This window comes from Vombatus ursinus, unplaced genomic scaffold, assembly GCF_900497805.2.
Source record: "Vombatus ursinus unplaced genomic scaffold, bare-nosed wombat genome assembly UNPS02014812.1, whole genome shotgun sequence".
NCBI classification, from domain to species: domain Eukaryota; kingdom Metazoa; phylum Chordata; class Mammalia; order Diprotodontia; family Vombatidae; genus Vombatus; species Vombatus ursinus.
The window spans coordinates 61,667,125-61,685,901 of record NW_020954590.1 but is presented as its reverse complement, the minus strand read 5'-3'; the positions used below and the strand labels follow the sequence as shown (position 1 = coordinate 61,685,901).

Below are 18,777 nucleotides of genomic sequence, written 5' to 3'. Positions count from 1 at the left end.
AGAATAAATGGGGGGCGGAATTGGATTAAGGGAAATAAAGTTAGTTTTTTACAACATATCTAGTATGGAAGTGTTTTGCATAACTGCACATATATAACCTATATTGAGTTGCTTGCCTTATCAATGAAGGTGGATGGGGAGGGAGGAAGGGAGAAAATTTGGAACCCAAAGTTTTAAAAACACATGTTTAAAAAAAATGTTTTCACATGCAACTGGGAAATAAGAAATACAGGAAATGGGATATAGAAACCCATCCTGCCCTACAGGAAAATTGAAGGGGAAGGGGATAAGAGAAGGGGGAGAGAGATAGAAGAGAAGGCATACTAGGGGAAGGGGTATTCAGAATGCATGCCATCTTGGGGTGGGGGGAGGGGCAAGATGGGGTGACAATTTGTAACTCAAAATCTCGTGAAAGTAAATGTTGAAAACAAAAAAATAGATAAAAATTACCATTAAGAAAACATACAGAAAGAGGTCCTCTAGCTTAAGAGTTACTTGGGTTTCAACTCCCTGTTAGCCAACTTTGTTCTATACTTTCTAGTCTAGTAAGCATTCTCTGACATTGAAATCAGAAACAAAATAAGAATTTGGTAGTTCTGTCCTCTCTTTCTCATTTATTATAATTGTTCCATCTCAAACAGCAGGTCTTTAACTTTCCTAATTTTTCCAAGACAACTTAAAAAAACAACAACTTTCAAATCCCTTTTGTTATTCTTAACATCCCTACCACAGTGCTTTTAACTTTATATTCCCAATGTTATGCTTATATGATCATACCACACATATCCATCCTTTATCATGTGCCCTTGCTTTCATATTTTGTACGTGACATTTTAAATGTAAGACAGTTGATCAGTTCACTGTTTATCTGCATTGTTATCTAGTTAGCTCCCTTTATTTTCTTTATTAGAATTATTTGTACTTAAATTATTTGAATTTAATTTTTGTGAGCATTCTGTTCCTCTTAGGTAGACTTCTCCTATATGAACTTTGGTAATGAAATAATAGGATTCTTTCAATGGACCTTCTGAATCTGATCTCTCTGAATCTAGGGAATGTTTCAAATCTTGCTGGATTTTCCTCTCCTGATCTTTTATGAGCTCTAATGTCTCCTTTATTATACTTCAGGATCTAGTTCCTCCTAGTTGGTCAGAATAGTAGCCTCTCTCATCATGTCCTCTGCCTTAAAGGCTAGTCAGGAATTTCTTAGCTCCTCTGCTCTGGGCAGAAAAAAAAAAACTCTTTCAGATGTCCGGATAACTGAAGTCTTCCATCTTTACTATATCATGGATCTGTGACTGGTTTGTGGTAAGATTGTGATTAAGAGGCATCATTATATACTGGAAAGATCACTGAATCTAAAGTCAAGAAAGACCTGAGTTTAGAATTCTGCCCATAACATTTACCTGCTATCTGTGGGGCCATGTAAGTCCTTTGATCCTATTTCATTTTCTGTAAAAATAGGTAAGATAATACTTGTAGTTATCTATGTCACAAGATTCTTATGTGGATCAAATGAGATGATATATGCAAAATATGATATAAATGTAAGCTATACTTCACAAACTCCTAATCTACTTTCTCTTTCTGTCAAAGCTCTCTGTTGTATATAACACCACCTCTTTTTTCCTCCTATCTGTCTTTACCCAAATACTCTTTACCAAATTTCTCCTCTCAAATTCCTGGATTTTCTTACATGTAATTATATTTTCTTAATATAATTTGTTACTCTATACTTCCCTTTTATCTATGTTGTTCTTTTGAATGGAGCATGCCCTTCCATAATCATTTTCCAGTCATGAGTCCTACCCTACCAAGTTTCAGTGATAAATACAGGGTTATATAATTTGTTGCTTCCTGACTTATGATTTTAACCTAAGCTTATTTTCCCCCCTAATTGCTTGAATATCCTCCAAACCCAACACTCAAAATGTGGAATTATAGTGGGATAGTAGTGACCATTTCCTGCCTATATATATATAAACATAGACAGTATGTGGGAGGAGGCAGAGCCCAGCCCTGGCACAAAGTCCCAATTTAGGAAGTAAGGTTGGAAAAATGGATAAAACACTGGTGATAAAGAAATATTATAGATCCAGGGATGATCAAGACACAAAGCTAGCAGAAAAGAAAAAAACACATCATTTGCATGTAAAGTCTCAAAAAAATCACATTTGCTATAAACTTTACTAGACATGATTGTATAAATGAAATAAGAGCTCTAAAAGAAAGAATGGGGAAGAAAATAAGGGAGAATTCTAAAGGACATAATTAAAAGAAAATTAAACAGCTTAATATAGAAAGCAGAAAATCCTCAAGTAACAGACTACAAAAATTAGATTGGAATAGAAATCAATTAATAGATGCTAAAAGAAAAGTGAAGAAAACTGAAAATATATCAGAAAATATAAATAAGTTATCTTCCATCAAAACCAATTGTTTTGGAAAATAAGTCAAGAGATTATCTAAGAATCACTGGAATACCTAAAAAAAACCTCTGCCCCCCCCCCAAAAAAAGATTAGAGACAAAAGCCTTCTGAGAAAACTAGAAAACAGTCTAAAACTTTTTAGATTTAGCAAGCCAGACATAAAAGAGATTTGTGGTTCCATACATAGTCTTTTCCCCTTGTTCTGTTTTGTACTTGTAGAATTTTCTGTGTGCTTTCATTAAATTCATAATAAAAAGGGGTGGGGGACCAAAAAGGATGAAGCAGAGAGGCTATGATATGCACTGGTGAAGAAGTTCCCCCAAGTGATAAAATCACAGATCCATTCAAGTTTCTATAGGTAGTATAAATGAGGTATCTCTTATTTATGGTGTTTTCCCAACTAGATCATAACATTCTTGAAGACAGGGTACATGGTATATTCTTCTTCTTATGCCTCACAACATCTATGCAATAAATCATTGCTGATTTCTCTGGGGGAAAAGCATTTGACAATTTGAAATGATTCCTTCAATTTGATCATTTGAAATGATATCAGCTTTCTGTTTCTGAGATGAGGAATAGATATCACTGAGCTTAGACAAATGTTTCATGTCAAGATGTCAAACTTTTGCATCACTGGTCTGTTTCAGATATTCTACTTAGTGAAATCTTTTGTTTTACTTCACATTAACAGGTTCCTGAGTGCTGTAATGGAAGAGAGGACTGGATCAAGCATCAGAACACTTGGGTTCTGGGCTGAGAATTGTTGTATAACCATGACTATCTATATTGGTTAACCTTTCTAGGCCTTCATTTCCTTATAATGAAGTGGTTTGACCAAATTGCTTAGGTTTCTTTCATGGCTAAAATTCTGTGATTAGAAAGCAACTAAAGTGGATGGAGTGCTTTTAAAGTTTTTTGGCCTTGTATAAGAAACTCTATCAAACAATGTTCAAGAAAAATAATTTATATATTTGCAATAACAATAAAAAAAATTGAAGAAAAGAAGGGACACTCCCAGTTTCTACCTGACCATTCTTGACACAGACTACAGATTTAATAATGGCTTCTTAGATTCTCTCAGGCCTTTAGGCTAAGGTCCTGTGGGCATCCTAAATGGAAGGGAAGAATACTGAAGAATAGACAGAGCTAAACTGCTTCAGACTAGAAGACTTCATTTCTTCCAGAACAACAATGCTATATGTGACAAGGCAACACCTAAATGCTTTAGATGAAGAGATAACAGACTGATGAGAAGGTGATTGCATATCTGTTTATGTCCCTTGATTTGCCAATGGCAATGGGAAGTGGGGGAAGGGAGTAAGAAAGAATGATTCCAACTTGACTTCCCTGCATGATCCATGTCTCTTTGCCTGGGGCAGAGCAGGTTAATAAGGCCAAGGAGGAGGAGAAGGGGTGGGAGAAGGAATGGGTAATAACTGGCAAGGGACTTCATACCATCAATCTGGGGGGTAGGGAGGAGGAGAAAGAGAGAGCTGAGGACCAAGGGTGTTCCCTTCTCCTCCTGCCTATGTGGCAAGTAACAGAAGTTTTGAAAGGTGCTTCAAGAAGGAGCACTGGCTGGTTTTGGGGTGATTTGGTACCTCACCCTCTACATTTGAGGGAAAACCCCTTGGCAAGAGGGGCTAGACAGAATTGAGAGGGGAAAGAAAGAGAGGGAGAGAAAAGAAAAGTCATCCTCCTGCTCCTCCTCCTTCTGTCCTTCCTCACTTCTCTCCCGACTCTCCACTGGTGCAGAGGAGGCAGCATATTCCTCCAGCCAGGGGCCTGCAGTTGGGGACCTGCTTGCCCTGATTCATCTTGCCGCTGCCTTCCCTGACCATTGAGAACGCTTCTGATGGCACCAACTCCTGGCGGCGCCCTGAGGAGCAGCCTCTGTAGGCATCTCTTCTTCTATCTCCTGGTGAGTAAGAGTCGAGGCATTAGCGACGATACTCAAGCGTGTTAGCAGCCTCTTCCTGCCTTCGTCCTGCTGGCCCCGGAGGGTGTGAAGGCAGGAGGAGGAGAATGATGGACTGCGGGGATTAGTGTAGGGAGCTCGCTTCCTCTGAGCCCTGACAAAGGTGAAAGGAGGGAGGCGGGACGCCCAACTAAACAGCTTCCGAGACATCCCGCTCCAGGGGAATTCCCTGCTCCCCTAGGAGCAGAGTTTTTTTTCTCCGGAGAAAAGTGAGTGCAATACAATCCTTGCTCAGGCACGCGACCAAATAGCATGAGCTGGTGTCAAAGTGTAGAGCTATTTGGAAAGAAGGGGATTGGGGTTGGGAGAAGCTGCTTTGGCTGCTGATCACCTAAGGAATCATGGGGACAGAATGCGTGCGTTCAGTAAGTCAGCAGCCCTGGAAAGTGCAGAGAAGGGCAGCTGAGACTCCCCTACTAAGGACGGGGGTCCTTAACCTTCTTTGTATCATGGACTTCGGCAGTCTGGTGAAGCCTGTGGGACCCTTCTTAGAATAATGTTTTTAAACGCATAAAATACTTAGGATTACAAAGGAAACCACTTATATTTATTATCAAAAAGTTATGAGTATATATTTTTTAAAGTTTACAAATTCCAAGTTAAGAACACCTCACCTAGAAAAAGGAAGGTGAAAATTCAGGAAGAGAGCCACTGCTCTAGGTCCAATCTAGGGATTTCTCATGAGAGGTTTGTGTAAAAAAAAAAAAAAAAGAAAAGAAAAGAAAAGAAAAGAAAAAGAAAAGTGGAAGATGGGAAAGTTGGGAGGGATGTGGGGGAGGATCTTGCCAAATTGACCCTGCTTTACCAAGTCGTTAGTGACTGGGCCTGTATATGTATCTGTTTTTCTTTAAAGGTGCTACATCTCTCTCCCATTATAGTGAATTCCCTCCTCTATTCCAGGCTGTTACGTCAACCAGACCTAAAATATATTTTTATGGGGCTGGGCTTCACTAATCCACCAAAGAAGCATAAGGCATGGAGGATGGATGTGCTAGCCAAAGGTCTCCTTACAAATACATTCATTTTACCCTTATTGATGGTTCTCTTGATCCACTCTGGCTCGAAGGATAGCCTAAAAGTGATCTCTTAAGAGGAATACGACCACTTGGGTGATGTCAGGAACAAGGACGAGTGTTGGAGAATTCTTTTCTAGGAACTCTACACTGTTTTCTCTTTATTTGCTTTCCATATCCCTTTTATTTCCCACTCCACTATCACCAATACCCTATAGGGATGCAAGGAGCCTTATCTATGACACACCTGTTTCACTTCCTGACACCTGTTCCCTCCCTGTACATTTCTTGGCCCCTGCTTAAACTTGTAGGCATCAATAGTGCACACTGGTTCTATCTGTAATGTTCTATAGGTGTGTCTGGGCAGAAAGAAAGGAGTAAGAGAGTGGGAGTTAATGCAATACACATTGCACACATATGGATATATAAAATGAATAGGACTTAGCTGATTTTCTAAATAAATTATTTATATAGATTATCTCCCCCACACACGGCACCTAAGAATCAAGATCAGAATGACATTACTATGTACACACAATAGTATTTAAACCATTATTTATTAGAATGTTTTCTTAAAATCACAGGACTAAATTAACCCTAATAAGTCATTTTAGACCATTCATTGACTTGAGGAAAGAAGACTTAAAACAGTCAAACAGATGAGACTATTTGCTGTGTCTAAAGCTATCCATGATGGGAGGAGTACCAAATGTGGCTTTTCTCCCCTTTCATTCCTGGTTTAGGTAGTTTCAGCTTCACTTGAGGGTTATCACAAAACTTCAAAGTGGTTTAATCTGTTCATGAGGTTTTATTCTCTCTTCTGAACCAAGGTTAGGCCCAAAAAGAAAAAGTCATTGATGTAAAAAAAAAAAATAGACAGGAATCCATCCCATAATAAAAGGACTCAGACTAAAGAAATATCTTTTCACTGAAGAATTATGAGAAATATGACATGTTATTCTGTGGGCATTCCAACTTTGCTAGGAACTTTTCTATTTGACAAATTGCAGAGTGATCCTTGCAGAACAGCTAACTCTCTCTCTCTCTCTCTCTCACTCTTCCTCTCTCTCTCTTTCTCTCTCTCTCTTTTTCTCTCTGCCTCGTGCGCACACACACACACGTTTATATCAATATAGAGTAGACCCCAAGGGAAACAAACAAACAAAAAACAAACTAGAACTATATAATAAGTTGTAAGATATGAGACCCCTGAATTTTATGCTGACTTTTAGTAGTAACTGTATGAAATAAATAACAAAATAACCCTTCACTTCTTGAATTATTTTGATTGCTTATCCACTCCTCAGTTTGGAGTCAGGGCAAGAATAGAACTCCTTTTTTGACAACCTCCAGTGAAATAAATTAAGTCCTTATGCTATGCTAGAAATTAGAATGAAATATGTGACTATTTTAATAAATTATTTGGCCATAAAGATGAGGAATTAAGGAATTAAGAAATGAGTATTTTTATTTATATGAATTTATGAATTTTATATTATTTTGATTTTCCACATTTTATTTCTACTTTCAAATTACATATGAATATATGAATTTGTATGAATGATTAAAAGTTGAATTTTGGTTTCATGAAGCTAATGTTCTCCCTCCTTTTAATTCAAAATCTCTAAGGTCATTTTTCTAAGTCTTTCAAGGGAATCGTTCAAGGTTCATTCTCAAAGATTCAAACTTCAAATGTAGTAAGAAACTAACATTTATTATGACATGCTAGTAACATGCAAAATGCTAGGATGATATGTAATTCCCCTTAATGCATTTTTTTTTCTTTGTAGGTTCTGTGTTTCTTTTGTGATGCTTGTAAGAAAGTCGCTCTTAAAGTCCCCTTTCATCTTCAGGCTGACACATTTGTAGGCAGAGGTGAGAAAAAATGTTGTAAGACTTTCAAAGTTGTAATTTTCTACATTTTGCTTAAGGCTTTTCTAAGAGCTGGGATGAAAGCCAGGTAGCAATTGCCCTATTTAAAACTGGGCCTATAATGATGAGCAGACAACTTATTTTGTTGTAGTGGTTAGGGATATCTGAAATCCCAGAATATGCTTTCTTTCTTTTCATTCAAGAGAAATGAGGGAACACACATCAGATTTAAAATAACTGAAGCTTATTTCTTCAGAACCAGTGAACCTAAATCTCTTGCATATCAATTCAATTCAATTCAGGTCAGCAAATCTTTTAAAATACTTTCTATATGCAATTCACTAAGGTTGGCTTCAGGTATACAAAGAAGAAATGAAACATTGTGCTTTCCCTCAAGGAGCTAAGCTACTTCCAAAGCTCCCAAGTCATAGTTCTCTAAACCACTAGATATTGATAGGAAATACTAAGATTCCAAACTGCAAACAACTATACATTTTACTTATGGGGAAACAAAACCAAATCTACCTCCATATTATCCTACTAGCATGTGAGCTATTTTTCCCATAACAATAACCACCATCACTACTGGTTTATGAGGTAGGTGTACCTCACACTTTGTAGCTAATATTCATAAGGAGCATATATTTTATAGTGGGAAGGGACCTTAGAAGTCATCTTGTCCAACCCTTTCAAATTATAGATGAGGAAACAGGTGCAGAGAGGTTAAACAGTTTATCCAAGTTCATGGAAGAAATAAACAGCAGATTCATCATTTAAACCTAGGTTCTCTGACTGCAAATCTAGCTCTCTTTCTACTATGACAGTTCATCTAGGTTCCTCATTGATCTTTACTCTTTATTCAGAAATTTGCCCCTGAATACAGAGTGTCCCAAAAGTCTTAGTTCCATCTTGAGTTTTAATAGCTATAAGACCTTGAGCAAATTATTTAACATTTCTGGTCCTCAGTTTCTTCACCTATGAAATGAGCAGGTCAAATTAAATACTTTTCAGGATCTCCTCAGGGTCTAAGCCTCATAAGCCCATATAAGTAAAGGGAATTCTAAAAATATTTGTATAAGCATTGGCTCTGCTGCCCAGAGAATTGGCCTTACCTCAACATAAGAAGAATCTTCTGAGCATTTTTATAGTAGTGTCCACATTTGCCTGCCTTCCCTCCAAATAAGGACATTGTTATATAATTTTAATTATTTTAATAATAAAAATATTTTATTTTAGTTACCTGTAGATATAATTAGGTGGCATATTAGGTGGTATACAATGACCTCAACTGAAGACTATTATGAAGAAGTTTTCAGTCTTTTTAAAATAATACATTGCAGATTTCTTAATGCTACTACAGTTAGCATTTGTCATATTATTAAGGAAATGCATATCATTTACTTTTGCTTGATCAACTTTTCCTCATTTTTTCAACCAGATTTTCCAATCTAGTTGCTATATAGTTGTAAAACTTACCAGAAGATACCTAAAACAAACTCTTAATAATGCTACATAATGGACTGACTTCATTTGGGTTTTGTAGTGGAGAGAGAGCTGGATCTGCAGTCAACAGATTTGAGCTGTTCAGATCCTGACTATGATTTCTTAGCTTGGATGATCTTGGGCAAGGTTCAACTTCTCTGGGCCTCAGTGTCTTTATATGTAAAATGAGGAGATTGGACTAGAAAACCTCTGAGGTTCCTTCCTACTCTAAATCTATGAGTCTATGATATATAGATTTTATGTAGATTTCTATAGATACAATATAGATTTTAAGATCCAAAGGGCAAATGGTATGAATACATATAAACTCCCATATTGTCATAAGAAAAATGAAATTGTGCAAATATGAATTCTGTTTGAAAAAAGTGGACATTGGTACTCTCTTATGAGGACTTAGCATTTTGTCTTTAGGCGTGGAGCTATATTTTTACTTCTTATATGGGGAGGAAATTATCCTATTGAAAACATAAAGTTTATGACTATTTGAAGAATGTCTTACATATGAAAGGCTGAAATTCAAATGAACATCTAAAAGAAATTTTTGCTTGAAAAAGAAGATACATGCAAGTTAATGAGTGTAGTCAAAAAAATAAAGGAAAGGGGGCACCTAGGTGGTGCAGTAGATAAAGCACAGGCCCTGGAGTCAGGAGGACCTGAGTTCAAGTCTGGCCTCAGACCAAACACTTGACACTTACTAGCTGTGTGACCTTGGGCAAGTCACTTAACCCCAATTGCCTAAAAAAAAGTAAAGGAAAAAATATTGCGCGTTCTATTGGGACACAGGTAATTTTGTCTTTGTAAATCCAGTACCTTACACAGTGTCTTGCTTGTGGTAGGAGGAACTTAATGACTGCTTTTTTGATTGGCTCCAGCATCTCCTAATCCTGTTTTTTTTTAAATCCAGCATTTTTTATAAATAGATCTTTAGACAGTATCAAATGACTTAATATCAATGATAGAAGAATGTGATCTGGCAAGTTAGAAGCTGATTCTAAAGTCAGAAGTAAAATTCAATTTTTTCTGTGTTCACATTCATCTCCATTGGTCAAAACAAAACAAAACTCTGGTGTCTGGAAGAAAAAGATTGTTAAATCTTTGTTCACAGTATATTTTCAATAATATAACCAAAGTGAATTAAATGTAGTAGGTTCAATTATTATGAAATTATGACACAAAATCAATGCAAGATAAGACTCTTTAACCTTTGCTGGCATCATCCTAGTTATTATCACTGTCTCTCTCACTCTTGAGATTGCTGTGTGTAACCTTTGTATTTACTTACTTGTGTAACTTATTATATTCCTCTAGTAGAATATAAATTTCTTATTGGCTGAGCCTTCTTTTTTTTTTCTTAGTATTCTTGACTTGTAGCACAGTGTCTTGCAGCTAGTGGGCATTTAATAAATGTTTGTGGAATGGAATTGAATTAGTTGGAAAAAGAGTCAATCATAATTCAAATATAGTTAGGTTCATCCCTATCCTTATCATGCTGTAACAAGCAGTTGTCATTCCTGTAAAACATGTTCTCTTTTTGTTTGCATCTTTCAAATCCCTGTCAAATTTCTTCCATGCAGTTAATCTAGAGGAGTGCCTCAAATCGGCTGACCTCATCCATTCAAGTGATCCTGACTTCAGAATTCTGGAAGATGGTTCAGTGTATACAACAAAGAACATTGGGTTGTCTTCTGAGGGAAGAACCTTTGCTATTTTGCTCTCAGACTCTCAGAAACAGGAACAAAAAAAGATAGAGATTGCACTGTTAGCCCCAGAAAAGAAGGTACAATGGATGAAAACTTGAAGTATTTTTGTTTATTGCTTTGTCTATTTAAAACAAACATCACCCAAGCTGTTGTTTAGGTACAAGTTCAATATGAACATTTTGATTTATGAAAAAAAGTAATTAAATAGCTACAGCATAAAATGAAAAGGATTTACAACCAAGTTTTTCTAAGCAGCAGGTCTAGTTCATTTTAAGTACAATAATTCATACATATACATATATATTCTATATGTACACACATGCACATATACATACGCATACATACACACAGTCTTTTAAGGTTTACAAAATGCTTTCTTCAGCTTCCTAGGAGGGTGAGGATTATTACCTCTATTTTACCAACATGGAAATTTGTGGCTCCAAGAAATAATGTAACTTACCTATGACCACACAATTAGTGAATATATGAGCCAAGATTTGAACCCAGGCCTTCTGACTTAAAGTTTGTGCTCTCTTGGCTACAACACATTGTCTGATTTAATTTATAAGAATTCAGATTATACATTTTCCAGAACACATTTGTGTGTATACACATATGTGTGTAAAGGAAAGCATTCCTATAGTAAAAGCTTTGGCATATGTGTGTGTATGTTCATTCAGGGAATCCCAAAAATCCTACAGTAGTTTTAAGCCATTAAAGCTTTTAAGATCCCTTGCACATGTATGCACACACACACACACACACACACATACACACACACACGTGTGTTAGTGCTTAGTATCATACCACTTTAAATTGTAGTATTTTTGATCTTCTCTCAATGAATCATTTGGTTTATGGATTTCCTAAGACTGTCCAAAATCTCTCTTATGACTGACCGATAAGTTTCTGATTCATCAAGAGTAGGGGTGACTCAGGGTGAGATTGGGGCTGGACATGGGAACTGGGGGGAAGGTGCAGAAGCAGGAAGTGGGAAAGCAGTTGAAAGTATTGGTCTGAACACTTCTCTGTATTTGTGTACATATATGCATGTCACTAAATATGTATCTTTCTCTTCTCAAATCAAGAACATACCATGTTTGCTTTATGCTATATGATGACTTTCTTAATTCCACTCTATATTCATAACTGTAAAATTTTAATCTGTATGTTTATAATCTATGATATCTTTTTTGGCCTCCTACCATATTCAGATACCTATGAAAAGACATGCAAAAGACAAAACTCTTAAGAGAACCAAAAGAAGATGGGCTCCAATTCCATGTTCAATAATGGAAAACTCATTAGGTCCATTTCCACAACAAATTCAACAGGTAAGGGCACTTAAAGCTTTATATTACCCTAAAGGAGTCTTATGTTAAACCACATACTTTATTTCCAACTGTATTACACAATATGATACATCTGGATGTATTATAGTAAAAGGAATTGGAAAAGGCATTATCTATGAGTTGATGAATGAACGGAAAAGCATTTATTAAGCACTTAGTACATAGCAAACATTGTGCTATTAATTGAGGGATACAAATTTAAAAAAAAATTAAGACAGTCTCTTCTCTCAAGGAGCTTATATTTTAATTAAGGGAGAAAACACATTAAAGAAAATTCATCCTGTAAGTTGAATAGAAAAGGCCTGGAAGCCCTAATCATGCAGTGGTGGAATGAGTGATAAGGTACAAGAGTTCTGAAATTGCACCAGTAGGTTAGATGGCAGTGCCACAACTTCACAGTCACACATTTGAGTAACTTAAAGACACAGAGGACACAATAATTTATAATTATAATTTTTATGTAACCATATAATATATATGATATTAATATCCTTCTACTGAGATATATCACAGCTCGGCATGTACCCCAAGAAGGTCAGTAATAAAAAGAAATAGGTCATTTATAGCAAAATATTTCTCATGATACATTTTCTAGCATCAGAGAATTAGAAACAAAATAGGTGACCCTCAACTGCGGAATGGCTAAACAAATTGTGATTCATGAAGGTAATGGAATATCACTGCACTATACAAAACGGTGAGTATGATTAATACAGAGTAGCATAGAGAAACTTAGATGGATAGATGGAGTGTGTAGAGGTTGGGAGATGATAAGGCTTAGGAAGCAGTGGCAGAGTAGATTGTAAGGTGATCTTAAAGTGACTGTAAGGTAGCCTGGTGATTTTCCATCTTAGCATAAGGACTAGAATTGTTGAGATAAACCTACTCAAAAGAATGAATGATATGAGAAGTGAGTAAAGACATAGGTAGCTTGGTGCGTGGCAGGCAATTCTGGACTTTGAAAAACTAGACAGCACTGTGAGGTAGTGGAAGAAACAATAGCCTGGGAGTCAGGGGTAATGGGCTCGATGTGGGCTATACCCTTTATATGTTACCTTGGGCAGAATACTGTGACATGAGTTTCCTGACATGTCAAATAAGGTGGGGGAGGTGAACAAGAGCACGTCTACAGGAATCTTCTTGGAGCTCTAAGTTTCTGTGATTCAGTGTGTCTTAATTATGCACATAAACAAGTGGTTGGGAAAGAATTGGAACTGGGTGAGAGAACATACCCAGCAAAAAAAGGAGAGTGGTCAGAAACAGCCCCAAATTCTAAGACATTTTGGACATTTAACTTTGTATTATGACTCTTGTCATAATAATAATAGCAATAATCATTCTTGTTTTTTAAACTTTCTAGATCCAGTCTGATTCTGCACAAAACTACACCATCTATTATTCTATAAGTGGACCTGGAGTAGACAAGGAGCCCTTCAATTTATTCTACATTGAGAGAGACACAGGGGATATCTTTTGTACACGTGCTGTAGACCGTGAGACATATGACAGCTTTCAGGTAGAATCCTGAATTGGTTATACTGAATTATTTACTGTTTTAGTGCTTTAGTACTTAAGATTTAGAAATAGTAACATTTAAACACCTTCATTTTTATTATTATATTATATTTTACTATAGGTCAAATATTTATTTTATTCCTTTAAATATATTTAGTAGGAAAGTATTATCAAGATTCTTTCATTATTATAGATGGAGAAGAGAGGGGAGCAAGCATTTTCCTGTTTCATAATCATTATTTAAACACTAATTAACTACTTTGAGCCTACAACAGTATCAATTTTGAAACACATTCAAAAACTTGCTTTCTAATAGGGGAAAAGTCCTAAGAAATATTTCCAAAAAACAAAATAAGCAGAATAATTTCTTTTTTGTTCATTTTGAGTAATGAGTTTCTAGCAATAGTCATAGCATTTTTAATGCATTTGATATTTAAATCATTTCATATAAAAAGAAGAGAGTAGAAGATATGCTTTAATAACAACATCTGATCTACCAACATCACACGGCTTTTCTAAGGATGGAATGAGAAATACGCACAAAATTCCATAAGCATCATAAAGTCACATCCTGCATCAAGAAAGAACTAAACCACATACTACCCTGCTAGACTTTGCTTGCTATGCTTCTCCCATTTTTATATCTAAGGTGACAGAAAGCACAGGAGAAACATAAGTAATTTGAATTGGGTTTGAATATTTACCTATATATGTATGTATACATGTATAAGCATACGATTTAAAGTTGTTGAAGAACCATGTTTTGTCTGCTAGGAAAGATAATCTCAAAATATAAAATAATTTAAATAATTTTAAATAATTCTACTAAATAAATGTCATATGCCTGGTGTTATTAAATTCTATTAAACTTTTAAACTATTAAGCTCCCCTAATTAGTGTGTCCTTGCAAGAAGAGATCCATGGGACTAGCAAAAATACTAGTGACTGTTTTCCTTGTAAATGTATGTGACATTGTGGAATGTGGTTGACTTTGACAAGTGGCAAAACAGAATAGCAGATTTAAGATATGGATATCTGTTTAAGAACAGGGTAGCTGGTAATAGCATTTGGATTTTGGACTGCCACTTAAAATATAGGAATGATGAGTTTGACCAGGGTTAGAGTGTACCTAATAAGGGTTGATTTAAAAAAATAATTTGCTAGACTTTTGAAAAATTAACTCAAAGGAGATTTAAATAAAAAAGGAAGGAGAAAACTGTCTACATGTATCTCCCAAGGTATATCTAGAAAGCAGCTACAATGTGGGAAGAAAAAGGGAAGATGCTTAGTACGACTAAAGTAATAAAAGTAATTAAGTAATAAAATGCATAGTTCAGACATCTAAGTACAAATGCATGAAGTATTTATAAAAAAGAAAGTGAACCAGAGAGCTCAATTAAAATACTTAATGACATGAGTCATCCATAACTTGACGATGGTAAGTCTTACTCGAAAGGATGAAAGGAAGTAGTGGCAGAGTAGTAGTGCATATTAGGAAGATATAATCACGTGATACAATTCAGAAATCGTGGTGTAGGGCACTGGGATCAAGATCAATGAAAGAAGAAACCAGAAATACTGTCCTGTAGGAAAACTATAGATTACTTGGACAGAAGGACCATACGTGAATATATATGGATATATGGAACACAACACAAGCTTGGCACAGAGACATGGTGTAGTGATGATGGAGAACTTCTGTTATTTGGACATCTGCTGTTGCTTTCTCTGCCAAAGGAAGAAGAGCTAATAATTTATTAGTTTGTCATAATAATAATTTCGTCCTTCAAAAGATGGATGAAACCACAAAGAAAATTACTAGTCTAGACCTGATTGTGCCCAAAAATAAATCTATGGCTACTGAGATAGAAATTTTAACCTTGGAGGGATATGTTTATTATATTTTAGAATTTGTAATAGAGAGGAAAGCCAGACATAGACTGACCTAAATTTTAGAGAACAGATTTGAATGTCATTTCAAATGACTTTTATTTATGTACTATGGATACAAAGAAAGGTAAAAACCTTCCTTGTCCTTAAGGAGGTCACAATTAGATCATTGTGGTGGTGGAAAATATAGATATAGACAGGATAAATTCAAGATGATCTCACAGTAAAGTCACTAGCATTAAAAAGCATTGGGAAACGTTTCTTGCAGCAGGTGGGATTTTAGGTGAGATTTGAAGGAAAGTATAAAAATTAGAGATGGAGATGATCAGTGAGTGAATTTCTGGTAGGGTGGACCACCAGTGAAAATGCATGGAGTCAGGAGTTGAGTGTTCTGTCAGAAGAACAGTGAATAGGCCTGGGCTCCATCAAAGGATAGGCTGGATCTTTTGACTTAAAATTCTGCAGAAGAAGTGAACTTGGAAGAGATGGAAAGCCCTCATAAATGAAATTCAGAAGACATAGAGACAAGGAGGAAAAAAGAGGAGTCATCTAAAGAGAACAATGTGGACACATCTTGGTTACAGTATTAATTTTTGGGTTCTATATATTTTGTGTTATATCAGGATTAAAAGAAATTGTTGCTTTCTTAATTCTCATTCACTATATTTGACAATATACATAGCTTATACTATGTTAACGGATTTCTGGGGGCTCCTTTCTATATTGTAGATAACCGGTTATGCAACAACACCAGATGGTTACTCAACAGATCTGCCACTCCCACTTCTGATCAAAGTTGAAGATGACAATGATAATGCCCCATGTTTTGAAGATATGATTACTTTTAATGTGATAGAAAATTGCAGAGTGGGTAAGTGCAAAATTATAATCAAAATATCATAATGAGTATTAAATTTAACATGTATTTACAGTATTTTTAAATTTTATCTTTTTTCACCATTACATTTTGTGCTGGTGGTTTTGGGGGTAATTTTAATTAAAACATATTTTTAATTTAGAATTGCTACATTAATACTATGAATTTCTTAAAAGCTGATGTTCAAGATTAAACCATCTCTAAATTTAGATGATAGTAATAGAGTACAATTACAATATTTTGTTATTATTTTATAATTAGAGGGCATTATATTTGTGCTCATTTGACCTTTGTGTACACTCTGACACCCTCTTGGTGTGAAAGACTCACTCAGACAGCCTTACGTAGAGGAGCTATTATGTAGTCTAAGAAATGGAAAGAAGAATTTTCCTATAGAGAAAAGTGGGTACAATATTGAGATAAATTCAGAAAATGTATGAATGATTCAAAAAACTAATTTTGTTTTCATCTCTTCCTAGTTGAATATAAATTCTTTAAAGGCAGGAATGGTCAGTTTAAAAATCAGCAAAAAATGAAATTATCCTGTTTAATTTGTCTTTCAAAAATATTTCTTAGGACTTTTCCCCCCATAGACAAATACTTTGAAAATAGTAGGAATGCAGCAAATGTGAATTAATACTGAATTAATGAAGTGCCACCCACAGTAACCAGACACAGGCATTGTAATTTTTCCCCTTCACTGGTTCAATAAATATTTATTGAATGGAAATCTGTGTAGATCAGAACTAGTTGAATGACAATTGAATGTTCCCCTTTTTAGTTAGGAAAAAGATACAAAAAGAGATGTGGGCTAAGTATGTTTTCAAACATTGTCCATGTTCAATAGATTCGCTGGTATTTAATAGCAATTTTGCAATATTTTTCCTAGTTATATTTACTATAACTAATTGGCATCTACCTCCACAAAAGTCCTGCTCTAATGCCTCATGATGTAGATGTGATTCTTCAATCCTGAAGGATTTGTCCGAAAAATACAAGTTTTGGTTGATTCTACCAAGCCAAAAAGGCTTTAAATATGGTCCATATAGAGGATTGTGTCTCCTTTCTAAGAATCACCCTAGGTAGTGGCTAGAGTGCTGGATTTGGAGATAGGAAGTCTTAAATTCATTTCCCACTTCTGACACTAGCAGTATTACTGTGGGCAAATCACAAAACTCTCTGAGTTTCAGTTTCTGAATAATAATTGCTAGGGTACCTACCTGAAACTCAGAAAGACCTTAGCTTAAGAAGGCCAAGGTCTCCCACTGTATCCTGGGCCATCTCCAGTAGTCTTGATCTATATTTGACCACTGGACCCAGATGGCCCTGGAGGAAAACTAAGGCTGTTGACTTTGCACAGCACTCCTTTACTCAAATCCAATTCAATTGCAAGTAATGTTATCATCTTCCTGATGGCATAGTCCTCTTTGAGAATAAAAGACAAACCACAACATAAAGTGCTCTGTAAATTCTAAAGTGTTATTAAAATGTCTGCTATCATTATGACTAAGAAATTGAGGAAGTAATCACAACCCTACCTAAAACCTTCATCTCTTCGTGTTTAGACTATTATAATGGCCTCCTAACTGTGTTTATGTATCCATTCTCTGCCTTCTTCACTCCATCCTCCACACAGGTCTTGAATTTATATTGTAATAGTCCAAGTTTGACCATGTTATTCTCTTGCTGAAAAACCTTCAACTACTCTCTATTGCCTCTTGAATCAAATAGAAACTGCTCTTCGGGGCATTTAAAATCCCTCACAATATGTCTACAATCAATATTTGAGGTAAATGTTGTAATGGACTCTATTATTCCATGAAAACCCACCTCCAGTCCCCTGTACAATCTGTCATCCCCTCCTGGATTCCTCTCCCTCTTCACCTCTACCTCTTTCTACACTTCACTACTTTCACCTCCTATAAGAGGTCTTTCCTGATTCCTTATGATGTATTTTTTACATTTAATTGCAATAACAGTGTTTCCATTTCTTTCCTCAAGTAAAATGGAAACTCCTTGAGCACAGGGACTGCTTTCATTTCTTTTTTTTTAAATCAAGGCTTAACAAGTGTCTGGCATATAATCTGTACCTAATAAATGCTTGTTGAGTTGAATTGATTTTTCCTGGGTCCTCTTTTCTTTTTGCTTTATACTATTTTATTTGGTGATCTCATCAAATCCCATGCTGTAGTTAATTGTCATCTCCATGTATGTCATTCCCAGGTCTATATATCTAGGCCTAATCTCTCCTTTGAGTTATACTCTTATATTACCAACTGACTATTTTGAACTTACAGGTATTCAAAACAGAATTTGTTCATCTTTCGTCAAATAACTTCCATCTTATGAAATTTCTTATTATTGTTGAGGGCACCACCATCCTTCAGTTTCACATTAAACTACCCACTCTTACTCATCCTACATATTGAAAACCTTGCCAAACCTTGCCATTTCTACCTTAATGGCAAATTCTATGGATGTCTCTTCTCTGGACACTCAAATATCACATTGGTTCACTATATTTGAATTATTGTAATAGTCTTCCAATTGTTTTCCCTACCTCAAGTCTTTCACCACTCCTTGCCTCAAGTTCCCCACTCAGATCTTTTCTCCTTAAGACTTCCCCAGTCCATTATCCACTCAGC

The 18,777-nt window shown here is 35.7% G+C and overlaps 1 protein-coding gene across 2 annotated transcripts in view; it reads left to right on the top strand.

Moving 5' to 3' along the window:
- Positions 1 to 3,853: 3,853 nt before the first annotated feature.
- Positions 3,854 to 18,777, top strand: part of LOC114054107 (desmocollin-1-like) — a 48,555-nt gene continuing 33,631 nt past the window's right edge. For both annotated transcript variants that reach the window (XM_027877221.1, XM_027877222.1), the window contains exons 1-6: positions 3,854 to 4,353; positions 7,214 to 7,298; positions 10,373 to 10,575; positions 11,713 to 11,832; positions 13,211 to 13,366; positions 15,985 to 16,126. In XM_027877221.1, the coding sequence (XP_027733022.1) occupies positions 4,288 to 4,353; positions 7,214 to 7,298; positions 10,373 to 10,575; positions 11,713 to 11,832; positions 13,211 to 13,366; positions 15,985 to 16,126 (772 nt within the window). In that variant the 5' untranslated portion in view covers positions 3,854 to 4,287. The remainder of the gene's footprint in view (positions 4,354 to 7,213; positions 7,299 to 10,372; positions 10,576 to 11,712; positions 11,833 to 13,210; positions 13,367 to 15,984; positions 16,127 to 18,777) is intronic.